At 55.9% G+C, this 17,930-nt stretch overlaps 1 protein-coding gene across 1 annotated transcript in view; it reads left to right on the forward strand.

Annotated features, from left to right (window-relative positions):
• The first annotated feature begins 4,694 nt into the window (after positions 1-4,694).
• The window catches only part of PIK3C2G (phosphatidylinositol-4-phosphate 3-kinase catalytic subunit type 2 gamma), a 19,665-nt gene continuing 6,429 nt past the window's right edge, over positions 4,695-17,930 (forward strand). The window contains 7 exon segments of the mRNA XM_075262062.1: positions 4,695-4,744; positions 6,663-7,248; positions 9,324-9,406; positions 9,500-9,654; positions 10,300-10,558; positions 11,535-11,634; positions 15,208-15,278. Of these exon segments, the coding sequence (XP_075118163.1) occupies positions 6,670-7,248; positions 9,324-9,406; positions 9,500-9,654; positions 10,300-10,558; positions 11,535-11,634; positions 15,208-15,278 (1,247 nt within the window). The 5' untranslated portion in view covers positions 4,695-4,744; positions 6,663-6,669.

A 17,930-nucleotide genomic window follows, 5' to 3' on the forward strand; every position in this document is an offset into this window, starting at 1 on the left:
ACCTCATCCTCACCTGTCCCCTCCATATATCTCTGACCTCATCCTCACCTGTCCTCTCCATATATCTCTGACCTCATCCTCACCTGTCCCCTCCATATATCTCTGACCTCATCCTCACCTGTCCTCTCCATATATCTCTGACCTCATCCTCACCTGTTCCCTCCATATATCTCTGACTTCATCCTCACCTGTTCCCTCCATATATCTCTGAGCTCACCTGTCTCCTCCATATATCTCTGACCTCATCCTCACCTGTTCCCTCCATATATCTCTGACCTCACCTGTCCTCTCCATATATCTCTGACCTCATCCTCACCTCTCCTCTCCATATATCTCTGACCTCTCTCCTCACCTGTCCCCTCCATATATCTCTGACCTCATCCTCACCTGTCCCCTCCATATATCTCTGACCTCATCCTCACCTGTCCTCTCCATATATCTCTGACCTCATCCTCACCTGTTCCCTCCATATATCTCTGACCTCATCCTCACCTGTTCCCTCCATATATCTCTGACCTCATCCTCACCTGTTCCCTCCATATATCTCTGAGCTCACCTGTCTCCTCCATATATCTCTGACCTCATCCTCACCTGTTCCCTCCATATATCTCTGACCTCATCCTCACCTGTTCCCTCCATATATCTCTGACCTCATCCTCACCTGTTCCCTCCATATATCTCTGAGCTCACCTGTCTCCTCCATATATCTCTGACCTCATCCTCACCTGTTCCCTCCATATATCTCTGACCTCACCTGTCCTCTCCATATATCTCTGACCTCATCCTCACCTGTCCCCTCCATATATCTCTGACCTCATCCTCACCTGTCCCCTCCATATATCTCTGACCTCATCCTCACCTGTCCCCTCCATATATCTCTGACCTCATCCTCACCTGTCCCCTCCATATATCTCTGACCTCATCCTCACCTGTCCCCTCCATATATCTCTGACCTCATCCTCACCTGTCCTCTCCATATATCTCTGACCTCATCCTCACCTGTCCTCTCCATATATCTCTGACCTCATCCTCACCTGTCCCCTCCATATATCTCTGACCTCACCTGTCCCCTCCATATATCTCTGACCTCATCCTCACCTGTTCCCTCCATATATCTCTGACCTCACCTGTCCCCTCCATATATCTCTGACCTCATCCTCACCTGTCTCCTCCATATATCTCTGACCTCATCCTCACCTGTCCCCTCCATATATCTCTGACCTCATCCACAACCTGTCCTCTCCATATATCTCTGACCTCATCCTCACCTGTCCCCTCCATATATCTCTGACCTCATCCTCACCTGCCCCCTCCATATATCTCTGACCTCACCTGTCCCCTCCATATATCTCTGACCTCATCCTCACCTGTCCCCTCCATATATCTCTGACCTCACCTGTCCTCTCCATATATCTCTGACCTCTGTTGTGACCTGGTTGTTTGTATATGTTGGTGTGTGTGTCGGCTGGGGATTTGATCCGGGCTCCTATGTTCTGCTGGTGGTTGCTTTACCACTGGACCATCTGGTTTGGTATTGGGGTCAGTCCTCTTAGCAGACTTGAGGTTCCAGAAATCGAACCTCAGGTGTTTAATATTGCCATCATCCTATGGGAGGATTCTGGGGCCTTTTTAAGGAAGAGGGCTGGCCCAACATGTTGCCGGTTTTCGTGGTTTACACCTTAGGACTCTTGGCTCTAGGAGGAGGATTGTTTTGGTGAAGGTTCCAGCAGATTAGGAAGTGGTGTGAGAGTTGCCTGTTGTGTATCTGGTTGTTCCCTCACACCCTGTCCTTCTGCTCTGTTTGCCCGGCACTTTCTTGTGGTTTGAGAGGTTTTGGGTTCCAGTGTTTTCCCAGTCCTGTGTAACCCTTTCCTCACCTCTCCCCTGTCCCTCTCCGCATTCCCTTGTTGTGTATTGTGTGTCCGTTGTCCAGCACCTCCCAGCCCGTGTGTCTGCAGCTGCACCTGGATTTCTGTAGGGGTCACCCCCTTAGTATCCCCAGTCCCTCGCTCTCCTATAGCTCTTGTCCTATCTGTCTGCTAGGTCTTCGTGTTAGAGAGCCAGGAGTTGTCGGGGTCAAGACTAGCTTGGGGACAGCCGACCACCACCCGCAGGCAGGGCCTAGCTAGCCACCGTAGTGCCAGGGATAGTCTCCTTCCCCTGTTTCCTTAGCGGTGCAACCTGCAATCCGGAATCTGGGTCTGGACTCAGACACGAACGTAACACCTCACCTCACCCCCCCCCCCCCCATATATCTCTGACCTCACCTGTCCCCAGGTGCACAATACAACCTCTCCTGGTCTGGTGTAGGTGACAGCCACACAGTACTACTTCTTTCATTCCTATGGATCTTCTGCCCTCCAGTGGACACTCTCATAACTTCAGAGGATAATTTGGTTTGATCTCTCCCTTTCTCGCCCTCTACAGATGGAGCAGACTTTGGTGCATGTACTTCCACCACCCCTGCCATGACAGGTGAGACTGCAGGAACATCTGATACACTGAATTTCCTGGTAAGCCTGTTGTTCCTGTGATTGCCGGGCAATTCTTAATATGACCAATGTTATTTTCCCGCCATACTAAACACTCTACATTGTATGCAGAGATGTATAAGTGGCAGATTTTCAGTGCAGGACCCTGCAAAAGCTGAGTGGAGCTATCCATAGTAATGTGTAACCAAGAGGAGGAGATGCAGAAACTTCTTATCACCAGATTTATTATCTAAGGTCAATACAGGAATGACAGCCATAAGACAAGGAGGTGGAGACAGCGAAGTGTGAACATGGATGAGGAGCTCCGAGGACAAGACACAGGTAACATGAATATACATATTTACATCGGCTGATAACAGATAGTAATAGATTGTATTCTCCTGTCCTACAGTCGGCCGCTCCTCTCCTGACATGGCTGATAACAGATAGTAATAGATTGTATTCCCCTGTCCTACAGTCGGCCTCTCCTCTCCTGACATGGCTGATAACAGATAGTAATAGATTGTATTCCCCTGTCCTACAGTCGGCCTCTCCTCTCCTGACATGGCTGATAACAGATAGTAATAGATTGTATTCTCCTGTCCTACAGTCGGCCTCTCCTGACATGGCTGATAACAGATAGTAATAGATTGTATTCCCCTGTCCTACAGTCGGCCTCTCCTGACATGGCTGATAACAGATAGTAATAGATTGTATTCTCCTGTCCTACAGTCGGCCTCTCCTCTCCTGACATGGCTGATAACAGATAGTAATAGATTGTATTCCCCTGTCCTACAGTCGGCCTCTCCTGACATGGCTGATAACAGATAGTAATAGATTGTATTCCCCTGTCCTACAGTCGGCCTCTCCTGACATGGCTGATAACAGATAGTAATAGATTGTATTCTCCTGTCCTACAGTCGGCCTCTCCTGACATGGCTGATAACAGATAGTAATAGATTGTATTCTCCTGTCCTACAGTCGGCCTCTCCTGACATGGCTGATAACAGATAGTAATAGATTGTATTCCCCTGTCCTACAGTCGGCCTCTCCTCTCCTGACATGGCTGATAACAGATAGTAATAGATTGTATTCCCCTGTCCTACAGTCGGCCTCTCCTGACATGGCTGATAACAGATAGTAATAGATTGTATTCCCCGGTCCTACAGTCGGCCTCTCCTGACATGGCTGATAACAGATAGTAATAGATTGTATTCTCCTGTCCTACAGTCGGCCTCTCCTGACATGGCTGATAACAGATAGTAATAGATTGTATTCCCCTGTCCTACAGTCGGCCTCTCCTCTCCTGACATGGCTGATAACAGATAGTAATAGATTGTATTCTCCTGTCCTACAGTCGGCCTCTCCTCTCCTGACATGGCTGATAACAGATAGTAATAGATTGTATTCCCCTGTCCTACAGTCGGCCTCTCCTCTCCTGACATGGCTGATAACAGATAGTAATAGATTGTATTCCCCGGTCCTACAGTCGGCCTCTCCTCTCCTGACATGGCTGATAACAGATAGTAATAGATTGTATTCCCCTGTCCTACAGTTGGCCTCTCCCCTCCTGACATGGCTGATAACAGATAGTAATAGATTGTATTCTCCTGTCCTACAGTCGGCCTCTCCTCTCCTGACATGGCTGATAACAGATAGTAATAGATTGTATTCCCCTGTCCTACAGTCGGCCTCTCCTCTCCTGACATGGCTGATAACAGATAGTAATAGATTGTATTCTCCTGTCCTACAGTCGGCCTCTCCTCTCCTGACATGGCTGATAACAGATAGTAATAGATTGTATTCCCCTGTCCTACAGTCGGCCTCTCCTCTCCTGACATGGCTGATAACAGAGAGCAGTAGACTGTATGTTGTCGGGCTGTTGTTACAGGCAGACTATCTCTGGCTGTCTTTGTACAGGAATCTTCTGGCGTCTCGCTCTGGTCATGTGATACTCCCAAAATAACCAGAGTCGGTGCAGAGGGGGAGGTTTGCTGGCCCAGTCCAGATATCTGTGGTAAGTTTCCTGACAACTTGTCGGTCCCCTGACCTGTTCCTTACAGGTGTCGGCCCCTCTGCCTGTACATTGGACTGTTTTTTATCACATCACAAGTCTCCTGTGTGACCCCTCCCCCTCTGTTAACCCTCGGGGTGCTGCAGCTTCTCCTCTGGCAGGTCCGGCCACGTGCAGAGTCTCTCCCTCATTCTACGCAGGTGGCGCCCAGGTGCAGAGGTCACAGCTCATCCAACAGGAGGTGTCTGCAGAGTGACAGGTAGTAGTGCCGGGAAATACACCGGGCTCCTGTAATGCCTCGTACTCCATACCTCATACCCCTGTACTCCATACTCCATACCCCTGTACCCCGTACCCCTGTACCTCATCCCCCTGTACTCCCGTACCCCTGTACTCTCGTACCGTATGCAGTGTATGGCACCCCGGCTATCTGATGCTGTAGTGCACACCATCAGTCTTTTGACCCTGTTCACACTGTCACTTTTCCTCTGGGATGTTCTCCATTATTGTGGTCATTGTTCAGGTAATGTAAATACAGCGGCCGCTCCTGGCACCGCTCGTCTCCTGTCATTAGCACAGGCTGGTGATATATTAACTCCAGCGAGGGAGGTCACACCTTCTACCTGCTGCTACAGACTGAGACATTGTCACGCTTCTTCCCCTGTGTGTCCTGTATCCCAGAACTCATCTAGGGGGCGACTTTATCTTCTATTATGCTGTGGGTGCCGTGTCCCGTATCTGGGCTGTGTGGGCGCAGTCTTGCCAATGTGGGCGCTGTCTGGGCCTGGTATCTGGGCTGTGTGGGCGCTGTCTGGTTCCGGTATCTGGGCCGTGTGGGCGCTGTCTGGTTCCGGTATCTGGGCCGTGTGGGCGCTGTCTGGTTCCGGTATCTGGGCCGTGTGGGCGCTGTCTGGTTCCAGTATCTGGGCCGTGTGGGCGCTGTCTGGGCCGTGTGGGCGCTGTCTGGTTCCGGTGTCTGGGCCGTGTGGGCGCTGTCTGGTTCCGGTGTCTGGGCCATGTGGGCGCTGTCTGGTTCCGGTATCTGGGCCGTGTGGGCGCTGTCTGGTTCCGGTATCTGGGCGGTGTCTGGTCCCGGTATCTGGGCTGTGTGGGCCTGGTGTGTGGGCGCTGTCTGGTTCCGGTATCTGGGCCGTGTGGGCGCTGTCTGGTTCCGGTATCTGGACCGTGTGGGCGCTGTCTGGTTCCGGTATCTGGGCGGTGTCTGGTTCCAGTATCTGGGCCGTGTGGGCGCTCTGTGGGCGCTGTCTGGTTCCGGTATCTGGGCCGTGTGGGCGCTGTCTGGTTCCGGTATCTGGGCCGTGTGGGCGCTGTCTGGTTCCGGTATCTGGGCCGTGTGGGCGCTGTCTGGTTCCGGTATCTGGGCGGTGTCTGGTTCCGGTATCTGGGCCGTGTGGGCGCTCTGTGGGCGGTGTCTGGTTCCGGTATCTGGGCCGTGTGGGCGCTGTCTGGTTCCGGTATCTGGGCCGTGTGGGCGCTGTCTGGTTCCGGTATCTGGGCGGTGTCTGGTCCCGGTATCTGGGCTGTGTGGGCCTGGTGTGTGGGCGCTGTCTGGTTCCGGTATCTGGGCCGTGTGGGCGCTGTCTGGTTCCGGTATCTGGGCCGTGTGGGCGCTGTCTGGTTCCGGTATCTGGGCGGTGTCTGGTTCCAGTATCTGGGCCGTGTGGGCGCTCTGTGGGCGCTGTCTGGTTCCGGTATCTGGGCCGTGTGGGCGCTGTCTGGTTCCGGTATCTGGGCCGTGTGGGCGCTGTCTGGTTCCGGTATCTGGGCCGTGTGGGCGCTGTCTGGTTCCGGTATCTGGGCCGTGTGGGCGCTGTCTGGTTCCGGTATCTGGGCGGTGTCTGGTTCCGGTATCTGGGCCGTGTGGGCGCTCTGTGGGCGGTGTCTGGTTCCGGTATCTGGGCCGTGTGGGCGCTGTCTGGTTCCGGTATCTGGGCCGTGTGGGCGCTGTCTGGGCCTGGTGTGTGGGCGCTGTCTGGTTCCGGTATCTGGCCCATGTGGGCACTGTCTGGCCCGTGTGAGCGCTGTCTGGTTCCGGTATCTGACCCGTGTTAGCGGTATCTGGGTGCTGTCTGGGCCCAGTATTCGGGGTAGCCAGTGACAGGTGGGGGGTTATTACCTGATAGCCCAGCGCTGACTCCCCCGTTTCTTTCTTGCAGATTGGCGATGGATCCACCATTACATTTTGGATTTGCAGATCATGTGACGAGTTTTGTTCCCGGAGAACAAGTCCCACAATTCCCTGCGGCCCCGGCGGATCATGGTGGAGCTGGTGGTGTATTTGGCTCCGCCCCACCTTATGTATTTGGCTCCGCCCCACCTTATGTATTTGGCTCCGCCCCACCTTATGTATTTGGCTCCGCCCCACCTTATGTATTTGGCTCCGCCCCACACAGTGTTTATGACTCCACCCCTTCAGTTGTCTCTGAGACCACACCCATCAGTGGCTCCGCCCTTCCTGATTCTGAGTTGCCATGGACACAGGCTCCCTACGGCTTTGTGACTAGTAACTGGCTGGAGGAGCAGCAGTCCTGGTTCCCGACGCTGCCCCCATGTGGCGAGGATGAGGTGACACCGCCACCGCCCATCACTGGGGGCTTCACAATCGGGTTTGAGAATTATGGCGAAGTGAGCGATCCGAGCGTCCATTACCACCGCATGGACAGTCCTGGGGAGCCGGAGCCAGCAGGGGCCGACACTCGCAGCCTGGTGGGGGATCAGCCCGACATCAGGGCCCGCGGATCGGTCAGTGCTCCATCATTGTGGGCGGGGTCACTGCAAGAACTTCCTGTCATGTGATCTCTACTCATAACACCTTGATAGTATTGGAGGTCACATGACAGGAAGTTCATGATGATACTACCATGGCAACCACCAGGTAACCTGAATCCTTTTCTTGGGTCTCTCTGTGGCCTTCGTGGTATTTCCTCATGAGGGCCCTCACACCTCCAGCGGGGGCCCTCACACCTCCAGCGGGGGCCCTCACACCTCCAGCAGGGGCCCTCACACCTCCAGCAGGGGCCCTCACACCTCCAGCGGGGGCCCTCACACCTCCAGCGGGGGCCCTCACACCTCCAGCGGGGGCCCTCATACCTCCAGCGGGGGCCCTCACACCTCCAGCAGGGGCCCTCACACCTCCAGCAGGGGCCCTCACACCTCCAGCAGGGGCCCTCACACCTCCAGCAGGGGCCCTCACACCTCCAGCAGGGGCCCTCACACCTCCAGCAGGGGCCCTCACACCTCCAGCAGGGGCCCTCACACCTCCAGCAGGGGCCCTCACACCTCCAGCAGGGGCCCTCACACCTCCAGCAGGGGCCCTCACACCTCCAGCAGGGGCCCTCACACCTCCAGCAGGGGCCCTCATACCTCCAGCAGGGGCCCTCATACCTCCAGCAGGGGCCCTCATACCTCCAGCAGGGGCCCTCATACCTCCCCTGGGGCCCTCATACCTCCAGCAGGGGCCCTCATACCTCCCCTGGGGCCCTCATACCTCCCCTGGGGCCCTCATACCTCCCCTGGGGCCCTCATACCTCCAGCAGGGGCCCTCATACCTCCCCTGGGGCCCTCATACCTCCAGCAGGCGCTCTCATACCTCCAGCAGGGGCCCTCCTACCTCCAGCAGGGGCCCTCCTACCTCCAGCAGGGGCCCTCCTACCTCCAGCAGGGGCCCTCCTACCTCCAGCAGGGGCCCTCATACCTCCCCTGGGGCCCTCACACCTCCAGCAGGGGCCCTCACACCTCCAGCAGGGGCCCTCATACCTCCAGCAGGGGCCCTCATACCTCCAGCAGGGGCCCTCATACCTCCAGCAGGGGCCCTCATACCTCCAGCAGGGGCCCTCATACCTCCAGCAGGGGCCCTCATACCTCCCCTGGGGCCCTCATACCTCCCCTGGGGCCCTCATACCTCCCCTGGGGCCCTCATACCTCCCCTGGGGCCCTCATACCTCCCCTGGGGCCCTCATACCTCCAGCAGGGGCCCTCATACCTCCAGCAGGCGCTCTCATACCTCCAGCAGGGGCCCTCATACCTCCAGCAGGGGCCCTCACACCTCCAGCAGGGGCCCTCCTACCTCCAGCAGGGGCCCTCCTACCTCCAGCAGGGGCCCTCCTACCTCCAGCAGGGGCCCTCCTACCTCCAGCAGGGGCCCTCACACCTCCAGCAGGGGCCCTCACACCTCCAGCAGGGGCCCTCCTACCTCCAGCAGGGGCCCTCCTACCTCCAGCAGGGGCCCTCCTACCTCCAGCAGGGGCCCTCATACCTCCCCTGGGGCCCTCACACCTCCAGCAGGGGCCCTCCTACCTCCAGCAGGGGCCCTCCTACCTCCAGCAGGGGCCCTCATACCTCCCCTGGGGCCCTCACACCTCCAGCAGGGGCCCTCACACCTCCAGCAGGGGCCCTCACACCTCCAGCAGGGGCCCTCATACCTCCAGCAGGGGCCCTCCTACCTCCAGCAGGGGCCCTCATACCTCCCCTGGGGCCCTCACACCTCCAGCAGGGGCCCTCATACCTCCAGCAGGCGCTCTCATACCTCCAGCAGGGGCCCTCATACCTCCCCTAAGTCCTCCAGAAGGGGCCCTCATACCTCCCTGGGGCCCTCATACCTCCCCTGGGGCTCTCATACCTCCCCTGGGACTGTCATCCAGCTTTCCCAGTCCTGCAGCTATTTGCCAGAGCCTTTTCATACTGTGACATCAGGAGCCAGGGAAAGTTGTGTGACCCTCCCTACAGGAGCTGTGGTGCCGGCCATGATGGTTTCAGGGATGGTCATGTGATCGAGTTCTTGTGGAGATTTCTAGAAGGTATTTCTTTTAATTCCTCAGACAAATGACTGGAGAATAAACCTGCAGGAGGCGCCGCTGAGGCCAGAGCCAGAGCTCACTGCGTTCTGTGATGCCGTGTGCCTGTATGTAGGACTCTCTTATATAGTGATTAGTACTGGGGGAGGGGCTTGTTCTTAAGGTCACATGACATTTGTGGCGCCCCCCCTCTCTTTCAGTATAAGGCAGGGGTACTGCGCCTCTGACCGTTTCTCCAACCCCGGGAGAATATGGAGCGTCGCCGTTCACTTCCCAGAATATGTGAAGGACTCGGAGGTAGAAATTTCTGTTGTTGGGGACGGACTCCATGGATCTATCCAGAGCGTCCAGAGAGGTGAGGGGTATATAAGGGTGCTCTGGCCTCATGTTTGGGGTGTGCTGGGCTGGACCTGTGTATGGGGGGCACTGTATATGGGGGGGCGCTTGTCTGGCACTGTATATGGGGGGGTGCTGGCCTGGCACTGTATATGGGGGGGGCGCTGGCCTGGCACTGTATATGGGGGGGCGCTGTCCTGGCACTGTATATGGGGGGCGCTGTCCTGTCACTGTATATGGGGGGCGCTGTCCTGTCACTGTATATGGGGGGCGCTGTCCTGGCACTGTATATGGGGGGCGCTGTCCTGGCACTGTATATGGGGGGTGCTGTCCTGGCACTGTATATGGGGGGTGCTGTCCTGGCACTGTATATGGGGGGGGCGCTGTGCTGGCACTGTATATGGGGGGGCGCTGTGCTGGCACTGTATATGGGGGGGCGCTGTGCTGGCACTGTATATGGGGGGGCGCTGTCCTGGCACTGTATATGGGGGGGGCGCTGTGCTGGCACTGTATATGGGGGGGGCGCTGTGCTGGCACTGTATATGGGGGGGGCGCTGTGCTGGCACTGTATATGGGGGGGCGCTGTCCTGGCACTGTATATGGGGGGGGCGCTGTATTGCTGATTTTTGCCCTTTCTCACAATCTCCTTTCTGTTGGTTTCCAGACTCGATCTGTGTTGAGGATTTTATCGCTGATATTTTGCGGCAGATTCCAAGCCCTGTGGTAACGCCGAACCCCTCTGCCCCTCTGTACCCGCTCCTACATACTCCGTCACCTGACCTGTCACATGATTCACACCCTGTGCCACCATCACATCTGTATCCGAGCCTGCAGCATCTACAGGGGACACAGCGAGAAGAGGCGGAGCCTGAGCAAGGTGGCTGCTACCTGCGAATCTGTGGCCTGGATGAGTATCTGCAACCGTCAGTATCTGCCAGTCCCAGCTTGGATTCCTCCTCTCTGCGCTGTATCTCAGCTCGGTCTCCTCTCTGCGCTGTATCTCAGCTCGGTCTCCTCTCTGCGCTGTATCTCAGCTCGGTCTCCTCTCTGCGCTGTATCTCAGCTCGGTCTCCTCTCTGCGCTGTATCTCAGCTCGGTCTCCTCTCTGCGCTGTATCTCAGCTCGGTCTCCTCTCTGCGCTGTATCTCAGCTCGGTCTCCTCTCTGCGCTGTATCTCAGCTCGGTCTCCTCTCTGCGCTGTATCTCAGCTCGGTCTCCTCTCTGCGCTGTATCTCAGCTCGGTCTCCTCTCTGCGCTGTATCTCAGCTCTGTCTCCTCTCTGCGCTGTATCTCAGCTCTGTCTCCTCTCTGCGCTGTATCTCAGCTCTGTCTCCTCTCTGCGCTGTATCTCAGCTCTGTCTCCTCTCTGCGCTGTATCTCAGCTCTGTCTCCTCTCTGCGCTGTATCTCAGCTCTGTCTCCTCTCTGCGCTGTATCTCAGCTCTGTCTCCTCTCTGCGCTGTATCTCAGCTCTGTCTCCTCTCTGCGCTGTATCTCAGCTCTGTCTCCTCTCTGCGCTGTATCTCAGCTCTGTCTCCTCTCTGCGCTGTATCTCAGCTCTGTCTCCTCTCTGCGCTGTATCTCAGCTCTGTCTCCTCTCTGCGCTGTATCTCAGCTCTGTCTCCTCTCTGCGCTGTATCTCAGCTCTGTCTCCTCTCTGCGCTGTATCTCAGCTCTGTCTCCTCTCTGCGCTGTATCTCAGCTCTGTCTCCTCTCTGCGCTGTATCTCAGCCTCGGTCCTCCTCTCTGCGCTGTATCTCAGCTCGGTCTCCTCTCTGCGCTGTATCTCAGCTCGGTCTCCTCTCTGCGCTGTATCTCAGCTCGGTCTCCTCTCTGCGCTGTATCTCAGCTCGGTCTCCTCTCTGCGCTGTATCTCAGCTCGGTCTCCTCTCTTTTGTAGAGGTTTCAGTCTTCGCAGTCACGTGGCTCTGCAGAGAGAGCACAGAATTCGGCTGAGATGCCACATTGGAGCAGACCCTCAGCTCTCGCTGGCTCGCACTGTGAGTACGGTTCAGCCGATCTTCAGATTTCAGGATTGTTTTATAATCTGATTTCTGATCATTTTCCATTCGATCCGGATACCAGCCAATGGGATTTTTTATATAATCGGAGATCGGATTTCACTGCACAGTATGGAGTCCGAATATTGATTCAAGTTTTGGACCCCATGCTGTGCAGTGATTATCCCCCTCCCCTCCCCCTCCAGTGTCTGCTTACCCGCACAGCTGCAGCTCCCTGTTCTTCTTGGTCCGGTCCTCTGTCCTTCATGTGGCTTCAGTGCCCCCCCCCCCCCCCGCCCCCCAGTATTATAGAGTTGCAGGGAGTAGGCGGGGCTTGGTGCATCTCCCCTCCCAGTGCCCGCCCACATTCTGATCATATCGCTTGATTATTATTATTATCACTATTATTGCGGTAAATCCATAGGAATGAATGGACGCAGCCGGCACGCAGGGGGTTAAGCGGCGGCTTCCATTCATCCCTATGGGTGCTGAGCTTTTCCCATGATGATTGGCCAGTTGCATTGCTGCGTTGTTGCATTGCTGCGTTGTTGCATTGCTGCGTTGTTGCATTGCTGCGTTGTTGCATTGCTGCGTTGTTGCATTGCTGCGTTGTTGCATTGCTGCGTTGTTGCATTGCTGCGTTGTTGCATTGCTGCGTTGTTGCATTGCTGCGTTGTTGCATTGCTGCGTTGTTACATTTCCTAAAGCGATCCTATCATTAATCTGTTGTTTCTGCCCAGCACATGGGAATCACCTGAAGCCTCTTCTTCTCCCACCTTTCCATGTCTTCTCTGCACCGTCATTCGGTAGAAATCCCAGTTTTCGTCAATATGCAAATTAGCTCTTGCAGCCTTGTGTGCGGGCCCCACCACTCAAACAGCACTGGGGGGTCCCCGATACTGCCAGAGAGCTCTCCAGCGCCGCCTCGTTCTTCTTCAGGCATGTCCTCTTCACGCGTCTTCTTCTGGCTGTGGCTTCAAACTTGTAGACCTCGGGCAGAGCTGATTGCGCATGCCTAAGGCCACAAGAAAATGGCCGCTTAAAATACTATGCAAGCTGCCATTTTCTTGTGGCCATCGAGCATGCACAGTCGGCTTTGCCCTAGGCCTAGAAGTTTGAAGCCTGCGCCTGAAGAAGATGGAGGCGGCACTGGAGAGCTCTCTGGCAGTATTGAGGACGCCCCAGTGCTGTTTGAGTAGTAGGCCCCGCCCCCAGTGCTGCAAGAGATCTCATTTGCATACTTTCTTAAGGTTATTCCTGTGTGGTAGGCAGAAAAAATGTGACTTTTAATGATAGAATCTCATTAATTATTCAAAATCTCCCTGCTAGTGGGGGAGGGGGACAATGCTCCTACTACTAGTGGGGGAGGGGGAAAATGCTGCTGCTGCTACTAGTGGGGGAGGGGGACAATGCTGCTGCTACTAGTGGGGGAGGGGGACAATGCTGCTGCTGCTACTAGTAGTGGGGGAGGGGGACAATGCTGCTGCTACTAGTGGGGGAGGGGGACAATGCTCCTACTACTAGTGGGGGAGGGGGACAATGCTGCTGCTACTAGTGGGGGAGGGGGACAATGCTCCTACTACTAGTGGGGGAGGGGGACAATGCTGCTGCTACTAGTGGGGGAGGGGGACAATACTGCTGCTGCTACTAGTGGGGGAGGGGGACAATGCTGCTGCTGCTAGTGGGGGAGGGGGACAATGCTCCTACTACTAGTGGGGGAGGGGGACAATGCTGCTGCTGCTACTAGTGGGGGAGGGGGACAATGCTGCTGCTACTAGTGGGGGAGGGGGACAATGCTGCTACTAGTGGGGGAGGGGGACAATACTGCTGCTGCTACTAGTGGGGGAGGGGGACAATGCTGCTGCTACTAGTGGGGGAGGGGGACAATGCTGCTACTAGTGGGGGAGGGGGACAATACTGCTGCTGCTACTAGTGGGGGAGGGGGACAATGCTGCTGCTGCTACTAGTGGGGGAGGGGGACAATGCTGCTGCTACTACTAGTGGGGGAGGGGGACAATGCTGCTGCTGCTACTAGTGGGGGAGGGGGACAATGCTCCTGCTACTAGTGGGGGAGGGGGACAATGCTGCTGCTGCTACTAGTGGGGGAGGGGGACAATGCTGCTGCTACTAGTGGGGGAGGGGGACAATGCTCCTACTACTAGTGGGGGAGGGGGAAAATGCTGCTGCTGCTACTAGTGGGGGAGGGGGACAATGCTGCTGCTACTAGTGGGGGAGGGGGACAATGCTGCTGCTGCTACTAGTAGTGGGGGAGGGGGACAATGCTGCTGCTACTAGTGGGGGAGGGGGACAATGCTCCTACTACTAGTGGGGGAGGGGGACAATGCTGCTGCTACTAGTGGGGGAGGGGGACAATGCTCCTACTACTAGTGGGGGAGGGGGACAATGCTGCTGCTACTAGTGGGGGAGGGGGACAATACTGCTGCTGCTACTAGTGGGGGAGGGGGACAATGCTGCTGCTGCTAGTGGGGGAGGGGGACAATGCTGCTACTAGTGGGGGAGGGGGACAATGCTGCTACTAGTGGGGGAGGGGGACAATACTGCTGCTGCTACTAGTGGGGGAGGGGGACAATGCTGCTGCTGCTACTAGTGGGGGAGGGGGGACAATGCTGCTGCTACTACTAGTGGGGGAGGGGGACAATGCTGCTGCTACTACTAGTGGGGGAGGGGGACAATGCTGCTGCTGCTACTAGTGGGGGAGGGGGACAATGCTCCTGCTACTAGTGGGGGAGGGGGACAATGCTGCTGCTGCTACTAGTGGGGGAGGGGGACAATGCTGCTGCTACTAGTGGGGGAGGGGGACAATGCTGCTGCTGCTAGTGGGGGAGGGGGACAATGCTGCTGCTGCTAGTGGGGGAGGGGGACAATGCTGCTGCTGCTACTAGTGGGGGAGGGGGACAATGCTGCTGCTGCTACTAGTGGGGGAGGGGGACAATGCTGCTGCTGCTACTAGTGGGGGAGGGGGACAATGCTGCTGCTACTAGTGGGGGAGGGGGACAATGCTGCTGCTGCTAGTGGGGGAGGGGGACAATGCTGCTGCTACTAGTGGGGGAGGGGGACAATGCTGCTGCTGCTACTAGTGGGGGAGGGGGACAATGCTGCTGCTACTAGTGGGGGAGGGGGACAATGCTGCTGCTAGTGGGGGAGGGGGACAATGCTGCTGCTGCTACTAGTGGGGGAGGGGGACAATGCTGCTGCTGCTACTAGTGGGGGAGGGGGACAATGCTGCTGCTACTAGTGGGGGAGGGGGACAATGCTGCTGCTACTAGTGGGGGAGGGGGACAATGCTGCTGCTAGTGGGGGAGGGGGACAATACTGCTGCTGCTACTAGTGGGGGAGGGGGACAATGCTGCTACTAGTGGGGGAGGGGGACAATGCTGTGTGCATTGGTTGGGGGTAACATTGTAGTATTTGATGGCTGGTGAGGGGGGGTTAGAATATTTTAGGCCGCCCCTCTCTTGCTGAGTGCAGACATTCCCTGCGCTGATACGTTGTCACAGGCCTCCGCTCTGGATATTCGGCTCTCCTGATGTGACGCCATCTTGTCTCTTGCAGGTTGAGGACGATCAGATGGAGCTAAATCTCAGTAACCGTATGGAGCATGCTCAGTACTGGCAGGAGATGAAGTGAGCCGAGATACGGGCCCCGAACTTATCAGCCCTGGGGCCCCCAGACGCCCTCTACCACCCAACACACTGACATTTCCAGGAGCCTCTTACAACATCTGCCCAACTGCCCCCATAGCCGTGTCCTGATGTGAATTGTGCCCTCGCCAGTCGCCCCCACTGTCTGTGGTGTCACATGGGCAGGTGTTATGCGGTGATGTCATCGAGTCTGACAGTCCAAGCCTGTGACATCACAGACTGGAGGAGAGCAGCTTTGTCATGTGGGGGCCACTATGGGACATAATACTGTGTGCAGGGGCCACTATGGGACATAATACTGTGTGCAGGGGCCACTATGGGACATAATACTGTGTGCAGGGGCCACTATGGGACATAATACTGTGTGCAGGGGCCACTATGGGACATAATACTGTGTGCAGGGGCCACTATGGGACATAATACTGTGTGCAGGGGCCACTATGGGGGATAATACTGTGTGCAGGGGCCACTATGGGACATAATACTGTGTGCAGGGGCCACTATGGGACATAATACTGTGTGCAGGGGCCACTATGGGACATAATACTGTGTGCAGGGGCCACTATGGGACATAATACTGTGTGCAGGGGCCACTATGGGACATAATACTGTGTGCAGGGGCCACTATGGGACATAATACTGTGTGCAGGGGCCACTATGGGACATAATACTGTGTGCAGGGGTCACTATGGGGATAATACTGTGTGCAGGGGCCACTATGGGTCATAATACTGTGTGCAGGGGCCACTATGGGACATAATACTGTGTGCAGGGGCCACTATGGGGTATAATACTGTGTGTAGGGGCCACTATGGGACATAATACTGTGTGCAGGGGCCACTATGGGACATAATACTGTGTGCAGGGGCCACTATGGGACATAATACTGTGTGCAGGGGCCACTATGGAGGATAATACTGTGTGCAGGGGCCATTATGGGGGATAATACTGTGTGCAGGGGCCACTATGGGGGATAATACTGTGTGCAGGGGCCACTATGGGACATAATACTGTGTGCAGGGGGCACTATGGGGGATAATACTGTGTGCAGGGGCCACTATGGGACATAATACCGTGTGCAGGGGCCATTATGGGGGATAATACTGTGTGCAGGGGCCACTATGGGGGATAATACTGTGTGCAGGGGCCACTATGGGACATAATACTGTGTGCAGGGGCCATTATGGGGGATAATACTGTGTGCAGGGGCCACTATGGGACATAATACTGTGTGCAGGGGCCACTATGGGACATAATACTGTGTGCAGGGGCCACTATGGGACATAATACTGTGTGCAGGGGCCACTATGGGACATAATACTGTGTGCAGGGGCCACTATGGGACATAATACTGTGTGCAGGGGTCACTATGGGGCATAATACTGTGTGCAGGGGCCACTATGGGGGATAATACTGTGTGCAGGGGCCACTATGGGGGATAATACTGTGTGCAGGAGCCACTATGGGACATAATACTGTGTGCAGGGGCCACTATGGGACATAATACTGTGTGCAGGGGCCACTATGGGGGATAATACTGTGTGCAGGGGCCACTATGGGGGATAATACTGTGTGCAGGGGCCACTATGGGGGATAATACTGTGTGCAGGGGCCACTATGGGGGATAATACTGTGTGCAGGGGCCACTATGGGGGATAATACTGTGTGCAGGGGCCACTATGGGGGATAATACTGTGTGCAGGGGCCACTATGGGACATAATACTGTGTGCAGGGGTCACTATGGGACATAATACTGTGTGCAGGGGTCACTATGGGATATAATACTGTGTGCAGGGGCCACTATGGGGGATAATACTGTGTGCAGGGGCCACTATGGGACATAATACTGTGTGCAGGGGCCACTATGGGACATAATACTGTGTGCAGGGGCCACTATGGGGCATAATACTGTGTGCAGGGGCCACTATGGGGCATAATACTGTGTGCAGGGGCCACTATGGGGCATAATACTGTGTGCAGGGGCCAGTAAGGGACATAATACTGTGTGCAGGGGCCACTATGGGGGATAATACTGTGTGCAGGGGTCACTATGGGGGATAATACTGTGTGCAGGGGCCACTATGGGGGATAATACTGTGTGCAGGGGCCACTATGGGACATAATACTGTGTGCAGGGGTCACTATGGGATATAATACTGTGTGCAGGGGCCACTATGGGGGATAATACTGTGTGCAGGGGCCACTATGGGACATAATACTGTGTGCAGGGGCCACTATGGGACATAATACTGTGTGCAGGGGCCACTATGGGGCATAATACTGTGTGCAGGGGCCACTATGGGGCATAATACTGTGTGCAGGGGCCACTATGGGGCATAATACTGTGTGCAGGGGCCACTATGGGACATAATACTGTGTGCAGGGGCCACTATGGGGGATAATACTGTGTGCAGGGGTCACTATGGGGGATAATACTGTGTGCAGGGGCCACTATGGGGGATAATACTGTGTGCAGGGGCCACTATGGGACATAATACTGTGTGCAGGGGCCACTATGGGACATAATACTGTGTGCAGGGGCCACTATGGGGGATAATACTGTGTGCAGGGGTCACTATGGGACATAATACTGTGTGCAGGGGCCACTATGGGGCATAATACTGTGTGCAGGG

The sequence above is a fragment of the Leptodactylus fuscus genome, unplaced genomic scaffold (genome assembly GCF_031893055.1).
Source record: "Leptodactylus fuscus isolate aLepFus1 unplaced genomic scaffold, aLepFus1.hap2 HAP2_SCAFFOLD_86, whole genome shotgun sequence".
NCBI lineage: Eukaryota > Metazoa > Chordata > Amphibia > Anura > Leptodactylidae > Leptodactylus > Leptodactylus fuscus.